At 41.8% G+C, this 8,440-nt stretch overlaps 1 protein-coding gene across 15 annotated transcripts in view; it reads left to right on the forward strand.

Moving 5' to 3' along the window:
• The window catches only part of ABLIM1 (actin binding LIM protein 1), a 315,440-nt gene that overhangs the window by 261,551 nt on the left and 45,449 nt on the right, over positions 1-8,440 (forward strand). For 9 of the 15 annotated variants that reach the window (XM_075072521.1, XM_075072518.1, XM_075072526.1 and 6 more), the window contains exons 9-10: positions 611-673; positions 6,087-6,134. The exons of 5 other annotated variants lie outside the window; for them this stretch is intronic. In XM_075072521.1, coding sequence (XP_074928622.1) covers positions 611-673; positions 6,087-6,134 — 111 coding nt within the window. The remainder of the gene's footprint in view (positions 1-610; positions 674-6,086; positions 6,135-8,440) is intronic. One more of the 15 variants, XM_075072523.1, reaches the window with a different exon arrangement.

An 8,440-nucleotide genomic window follows, 5' to 3' on the forward strand; every position in this document is an offset into this window, starting at 1 on the left:
ATGCCAGGCCAGAGCCTGCACCCCAAACCCCTTCTGGACCCCACAACCCCAACCCTCTGCCCTGAGCCCTGTCCTGCACCCCACACCTGTCCTGTACCCCAACCCCTTGCCCTGAGCCCTTCCTGCACACTGCACCCCCTCCCACATCCTGAACTCCCTCCTGCACCCCAACCCCCTGCCTCAGCCCTACATCCATGGGCCGCCATACAATTTCCCCACCCAGATGTGGCCCTTGGGCCAAAAAGTTTGCCCACCCCTGTCTTAGGTGGAGTTCATAAAAACAAGGATTGCTTAAGACCTTTTTCCCCATTAGATTTTTGTGTGGCGTGTTATGAAGCCAAAACAAGCAGGAAATAAAGCAACTCTACATAAGTGCCAAACATTTTATTTTATTTTATTTTATTTTACAGTGGTCTGCCAGTTGGTGATTCTGCAGCTAACCATGTGACATTGATGTGACACTGCAAACAGTTTATTGTTCAGCTTAGTGAAAGGGGGTATTAGTAACTGTGTTGCAAAAGACCTTGAACTCTTGGTGTTTATGTGCTGTTCTGTATCCAGGAGAAACATTGCTTTTTTCACTTTTTTCCCCTCTTATATTTCGTGGCAGCATTCCTCATCTGATTTCTTTTATCCAAAGAGTCTGGTTCTGCGCAGACCACGCTCTACAGAGGTTTGCTATTGTGTTTTCATACAGTTGTTAATAGCTTTATTTATTGAGATTTCCGTATTCTGCACTAGTGTCATCTGCTGATGCTGCTTATTTATCTCACTCGGCTTTTTTGCCTTCACTCACCCCTTGAAGCACAAACTTTGCCTTTTGCGTTATGAAATGCATCTTATTTGCCATTTCCTACTTCTGCTTAATTTGTTTGTTTAATATGAAGGTTCTGTTTTATTTTTAAGCACACAAAAATAGCCTTTTGCTCTTTCACTTTGGTGTCATTATTCAGTGGGTTATAGAAAGTGTTTGTTTCTAAAATAGAAAATTAAAAATGCAAACACTGTACTAAAGATCTGATCATACAAAAACTATTGTGACTATACACAGCCGGTTGGGGAAATTTTCACAAATAGTGTTTTAAGATTTTTCATGAAAAAATTTCATTGAAATATCCAATTCTGGGAAAGTGTTGCCCAGCGCCAACTGACTATTTTAACTGAGCTAAACTGGATAATAATTATTTTGTAAAGTTTCTATTTTTGAATGGTTTCTGAGCATGGGCTGGTTCGTGTGCTGCCCATTAGCTCTTGCTACCATGTTGGCAGTGACTTGACCTGTAGCTTATCTGAGTTGGAGTTATGAAGCCCTCTCTTATCGCTTCGTTCTGGGCTGCTTTTCTTCCTCCAGAGTTCTCTGAGTGCAGCAGATACAAAGGGTTTGATATTTTCCTGCAGCATAGATCTCTAGGGCTGAATCCCATTCAAGCCAATGGAAAAAGGCCCATTTTTCAGTAAGAGTTGGCTTGAACCTACACCCAGTTTCCTCTGTGATGCTGTGTTCCTGATTTAATTCTGGGAAATGCAAGTCCTGAACCACTCCTAAATGTGGACCTTCCTGCATGTTAGTTAACAGAGCAATCCAACAACTTGGCATGCTTGCTAACAACTATAAAGATGCTCTATCACTGGTTTGGGGTGAGGAAATGTTTCTGGAGAATTAGACTTGATGCAGTCAGATATTAAAGGTTCTAGTTAGTAATCTACAGAAGGATTGCATTAGTCTGTTAGACTGTGGTCAAGACTTTTGAATGGCTGTACACTTTGCTTTGGGTGCATTCGATGATGAGATTTCAGATCAGTGGTGTTGAAACCTAACTTTATCGAAAAGTCCCAGGATAAAAAAATGAATGTTATCCAAGGTATTAGAAAAATAGGACAGGAAATAGGTGAGTGCTCACAGCCAAAAACAGAGAAACTGTCATCTCACAATGTAGAATCCATGGGATGAAGGTAACTTAGGATCAAATGCCGCCCTGTGACTTGTGCAGGCATCCACCTAATCAAAGTCAAGATCTACCCTGATTTGTACGCTGGTTACCCAAAGTGTGATACAAGGCAGAATTTGGCTCAGTGGTCTCTCTGTGTGCCAGATACACTGCAACCATCACTATACTACTTTTGTATAGATCTTATTCTCTACTTCTTGCTCAGAAAAGTCAAATTTCCATGAGGTAAAGGAATAAAAATCTTGCCATCCACCATTATCTTGTCTGACTTCAGGCGTGGAGTGCATAGTTTGGCCATTAAGAATCACACCGTTAGCTGACTGTTAAAAGGAACACAGCATTAATGATGTATGTGTCTGAAAAGGTTAGGTCATGTGCTTGGTCCAGATAACCATACTGGTTTGCCCATTACTTTGGGATGTGCTCATTTATTAGGGTTACTCTTCGAGGTGGGGTGTCTGTAAGTTGATCAATGTACTGCTGTGTCACTGGCATTCTCATACAGAGTTCTACTTCTCCTTGCTGCAAGTTCCCTCCCAATGGAGCCATCCTGCAGGACCTAGGTTCCCCAGGGCTGGGTTCTTCCAGCCCCCAGAATCTGATGAACACACACACACACACACACACACACACACACACGCTGTCTCTCTCTCTCTGTCTCTCTCTCTCTCTCGCTCTAACCGAGCACATCTGAGAGGACCGGATTAATCAGCACTCCCAAGCTGACCCCTTATAGGTTCCTGGACTCACTAGGTTGGGTCTAGCAGCACTTCCAACAGTAGTTCAAGGGAGAACACTCTCGTATGCCCCAGGTTCAGCACCGCCCTATCCCCGCTTTCACGTTACAGTTGTTCTGGTTGTAACCCACTTGATGAGCAAACCCCACAGGATTTTTGGGCACTGCAGGGATCGAGCAACATTGCTGCAGAGTGAATGGGGAAGCCGAAAAATACCAGGGGGGCAGGAGGAGAGAGAAGTAACCAGCTTAACCATGAACGTTATTTATTGCCAGGTAATAACCATACAAGGGAAGCCAAACAAACAAAACAGTTATAATATGAAATCTAACTTAAATTTGATTATAAAAGTCAGGTTTAGAAAACTATAACTGATCACACAGGTCAGGGTCAGAAGGCTACACCTAGAGAGAGAAATGGGTTGTCACCACTTTGTGAAGCTTGAATTGATCGGGGTTCCCAGGTAGTGGTGGTAGCTGAGGCTCTGGAGTGCTGGAGACAGGCAGAGCCCCCACTACAATCAGTCAGGAGAAGATGAAGTTGCACTGGAACTGGTGCAGATTTTGGATCCAGGCATCAGAACACCTACTTGAGTATGGGTAGGGGTTTTTGTAGGGAAACAACAGTGGTTCAAGGGAGAACACTAGTTTATGGGTAAACTGATGGCTCAAGGGAGTATACCAAAGTTGTTTTGTTCAGGCTAGACAATAGGAACTGATCATTCCTGGCTACAGGCAGTGTGCCTTTGAAGGAGCTCGCCATGCAGTTAGGCAGTTTCAGTATTTTGGATACCAATAAAGGATTTGTTACTAGAATTGGTCTGACAACTGCTGAGCTGGGTGTGGGCAGGTGTGGGCTCATTAACATCTGGAGCAGAGATCCCCCATCATGCAGTGCTTTCCTGCTTTTCTGGTCCCAGAGTTCAGTGCAGTTCTTGCCTTAGAACCTCTGTTCTCCATTCTGTATGCTAATGGAGATACTTTCCTGTCCGATCTCCGATGCAAGTGAGGCTAGGGGAGTTTCCTTAATCCTGTCATCCTTGTCCAGAGGGCTTTAGGTGTGTCTCCCACCACCTTTTCATTGCTTTTTGTAAGTCTTTCTTCTGATCAGGTTTGGCTCAAGCAGAGGCTGCAGGGGGGGAAGGTCTTTTGTGAGTCAGACAGTTTGGGTACTACGCCCTGGTTCCCCAAGAACACAGAGCTGATAGGAAACAACATGCAAGTTTAGATTTTTATTCAAAGCCTATCGAAAGCTCTCAAGTCATCAAAACAGGGCAGGAAATTTCTTGGGGAAACGGCATGTTTGTGAGATTTCCAGTATTCCCTGGACCTGGGTTTAGTATTTTAGGTCTTGCAGTCCTAGTACCAGCAGAGACCTAGACATGTAGAGAGACACACACAGAGGAAAAATGTGTGGAGTAAGTGGAATATTTCAGAACCTTGAGAGAGTCTAGTTTAGGTTTGATTCTACCAATGGCCAAAGGCTCCAGGGAAGCTGCAGTTTTTAGTTTTTTCAGAACTAGTTTTCTCATCCCTACTTGCTGTACCTCCCTTTTGCGCACAGTGAGACAATTCCTGTAGCTCATTTTGTAAATACAACCTCTCGTTTTCTCAAACAGTAGCTAGTTCAGTCTTATTACAGCGTGTGACTGATTAAATCAAACATACTTCATCAGTATGGGATGCATCTGTGCTTGGAGGAAATCAGGGATTTAGCAAGATCAATGCTCAAGAAAATCCACAGGTATATGGTTTTGGACTCAATGGTTGGAGGCAAACCAATCTGTGGGTCTTCCAAGAATAAGTCACCCATGAGGAATAGGTGACATTCTCTTAGCCAGAGGTAGAAGTGGATAAATATTACAACCATCTAGATTGTGTCTAAATGAAACGTCATCCTGGAGTTCAGCTGAATTGAGCCTCCAGGGAACTTGCCAACCAATGAGTTCCCGTCTGGGGCTGTAACAGTTCTAGGGCTAATGCAAGTGATGTATTACTACTCTGACAACTTCTGGAAACATGAATCCTCAATCTGATCCTACAGCTCCCACTCACATGAGCAATCCCCTTGAAGGCAAAGGAACTTGTTTATGTGCATAAGGTGTGCAGGATCATGGTGAGCCAAAAAAGCATGATATTAGCCCTATTCCTAAGTACTGCTCCTCAGTGCTTCTGATGCAAACAGAGCCTCATGTCAATCACTCTACTGGTCAAATTGATGCAGTGATTTCATATAATCACTTATCTACCACAGTAATGGGTGTTATAGAAAACTAAAATAGATATGTACAGTGGATAACTTATAGAAAGAAGTCTTTCATCCAAGCATATATTTCTAGGCTTGAGACCTATAGAAAGATGTTAACTGATCCCAAAATGTATGAAGTACCTGTCAACATGCAAGAATAAACTGGCTTATGGAGGGGAAGTTTGTCATAAATTACATACATGCAGTAGTCTTTTAAAAACAACATTTACACTCTCTTAAGAAAATTGTGTATGTTAGCATTCTGTAAGAAGATGAAACCCTGATAGCAGAATCTAAGAATATTGTGTGAAATCCTGCCTCCTTGAAGTCAATGGGAGTTTGGGAGCCAGGATTTCACCCATAATTTTCATGGTGCAAACTTAATACAGGTATTGGAGGAAACCTTTATTTGCATGAGTAGTTTTGTGGCATAGATTAAGTTTGGCAATAACTAGTATGGAATGACTTGTCCTGAAGACCAATTTTGCTTCACTGCACTTTGCTTTTAGGATGGAAAGAAGTTGCTCCTATCTGAGCACATGTGTATGTGAATGTTTTTTAAAACTAAACCACACCTGTTAATAAAGCTAGTCTTTATGACTGCTAAATTAGCCAATGAATATGCATTGTAGATTTTTAGGAGAGGAAATAATTAGTTTCCACATGAATGCTTCTGGAAAGAGAAACTTGAAGCCATGATTAATTGGCAAAATAATGGACATGCATAACGAATGCTTTCGGATTTTATTTCTTGGTGGATCACATACACCACCGTTTGTAAAAATCATGATGCAATAAGAGCCTGATCCAAAGTCCACTGACATCAGGTTTGAGTTTTCCCAGTGACTTCATTGGGCTTTGGATCCATGCCCTAAGTAATATGTCTCTTTTGAAAAACCTTACAAGCAGTGAGACAAAGGATCAGAGTAATCTATGTTGTACTAGGGGAACCATAGGTTACTTCTATAACAAAATCCTGTTTAGCAAGTAGGACTGATTGCAGAAAAAGCTAATTTCTAATGAGCTTTTATATGTACATCTTTACCACACTTAAACTAGCCTCTGTAGCTAAGGATCTTTTGTTTTAACTGTATGAGCAATGTTATTGTTAAGTGACTGTGTGTAGAATGAAAAATTATCCCTTCTTCTGCAGCTGTTCTCACCGCCTTGCATAATGAACTCAATCAAAAAACTAAGGCAGGTACTGTAAATAATGCTGGCAGTGTCTTTTATAACGTAGTAGTGCATCCAGTCAGCCAGATGTTCATGGGATCACTTCTGATCTGGCTTGCTTGCCTCCATATCTTTCTATAGAGCATGACACTGAACATCTGTAGCATAGAAAAGCACAGCCATCACATTGCGGTGTTTGGGTGATGTGGATGGCCCTAGTGTTTTTGTTTTTTCTTTTAAATAACTTATCCGTTTAAATAATGTGCCCTGCATGATGATCTGAAAACTGAGGTAAATCAAGATGAGCCAGCCTAAGTTGTGTGAACTAATATTAAATAACAAATTGGGGCATATGTGTGTGAGATACGCTAATCCAGAACTGACATACACAATGGCCCCAACAGAATCGCCATAAAAATAGCATGAATGACCTTTTGCATTGAAGACAAATGTATGAAGAGAGGGAAAAGAAATGAAAATAAGAGATTGCTGAAGAGGAGGAAAACATGAAGAAGTGATGCAGATGCTTTCCTTGAGATTTGAATCCGTCATTTAGCTCCATTAATATGCATGAATTTGTTTGTTCTTACTATGCATTCTTAGATTTTCTGTATCCAGCAAAAAGGTCTCGGATGTTATTTTGGGAGGAGGGGAGAGGAGAAGAGAGAGGAGATGTAAAGGTGGAGATGGCTCTTACCTCTTAAAAAAGGGGGAGGGTAAAGAGGGCTCACTGAAAATAGCAGGCAGGGGAGTTTAATAGAAGTACTGAATGGTTCCTTGCTTGTCACCACTCTGAATGGAGGTGGGAAATGTCCTATAGCAGAATAGGGAATGTTTAGGAAACAGTTGGAGAGACTGGTTGAAATTCATCCTGTGTAAACAGGAAAAAAGGGCAAGAGAGGCCAGTGTGGCTAAAGAGGGATGTAGGGGGTTCTTAAAACAATGAGGAAACATCTGTTTCTTAAGAGGACAGTTGTAAAGCTGAGCAAGACATAGGATGGGGACCACTAAAAAAAACCCTACAGTGCTGATCACTGGGTTTCCATAAATACTTGGACTAAGTTCGTTGGGCCAGGATTGCCGTTGTGTTCTGTATTTGTACAGCGCCTGGTACTTGTCTGTGAATGAGGTCCCTAAGTGCTAGCACAATATAAATAATAGTAAGTAATGAGAAAGGGTCTTCACAGAGCTTTGCAGGAGATAATGAATGTGAAAATTGGTTCACTCAGAAGGAGACCAGGAATATTGGCTATAAGGAATGGCAATAAAATGGCTGTTTGCCAGATCTAAGAGCCATATTGATGGGAAGTTAATAAGCATGATTGGATCCAAGAGGAGAAGAAAGGGAGAACTGAGGAAAAGGAGACAAAGTCCCTAATCCTGCCAGTGATTATTTGCATAATTAACTTTCGGCACTTAGTTCTGCCATTGACTCCAGTGCAGTAACTCCTGTGCTTAAAGTTACGGGTACGTGTTTGCAGGACTGGTGCCTAAACTTGGAAAGCAGGCTGCACTAACTACACTTGGTAGGAAAAAATACCATGGAGCAAGTTGCCCAATAGAACAGGTGAATTAGTATAAGGTGAATTAGCTGATCGCAGAACATATTTTTAGCGACCAAACAGGGAGGCGAGACTTAGAAATATTGCAAGAGAATAACACTAGGTCTAAGTGGCTGTTTCCTGGCAACTTCTGATTCCCTAAAGTAATTATGAAAGCCTCTTTTTTTCTTGATGCACAGACTTCTGTCTGTCTGTTACATTCCAAAGAACGTATGGGGATAGAGAGAAGAAAAGAGAAGGCTGTAGTTTCTCTGAAACTCACAACCTTTTGGACTTATTAGAAAAAATAAATCAAAGAGACAAATCTTTGGCCAAAACCAGAAGTTGAGTAGTGAGGAAGATGTCCAGAATTGCACCTCAGCTATTTAATCTTGTTCCTTGTGCTTTGTAATAATAACAATCGCTTACCATGGTAACTGCAACAACTTGCTCCATATGACTCCACTCAAGCAGCAGTATGAAATGTCAGAGTTTTAAAGGGAATAAAATGTTTCTCATCAGCCTGATTTTCCCGTTTAATTCTTGGTATTTGGGGGTTTTGTTTTTGTGGTTTTTGTAGTTTTGGGGTTTTGGGGCTAATGTAAATAATTTTTCTCTTGGTTACGTTATAGGAGGAGCAGAAAGGCAGCTGGGGCATCTTAGAAATTTCTGTGATCTCTTCCTGTGATATGGAATTTTGTAGCTATTGAGAGGGCCCAAGGCCCAGCTGAAAAAATATGCTCAGATGTGCTGGGGGCTGGGGGGGAGGGGAGAGAGAGAGAGAGAGAGAGAG

Source organism: Chelonoidis abingdonii, chromosome 15 (genome assembly GCF_003597395.2).
Source record: "Chelonoidis abingdonii isolate Lonesome George chromosome 15, CheloAbing_2.0, whole genome shotgun sequence".
NCBI classification, from domain to species: domain Eukaryota; kingdom Metazoa; phylum Chordata; order Testudines; family Testudinidae; genus Chelonoidis; species Chelonoidis abingdonii.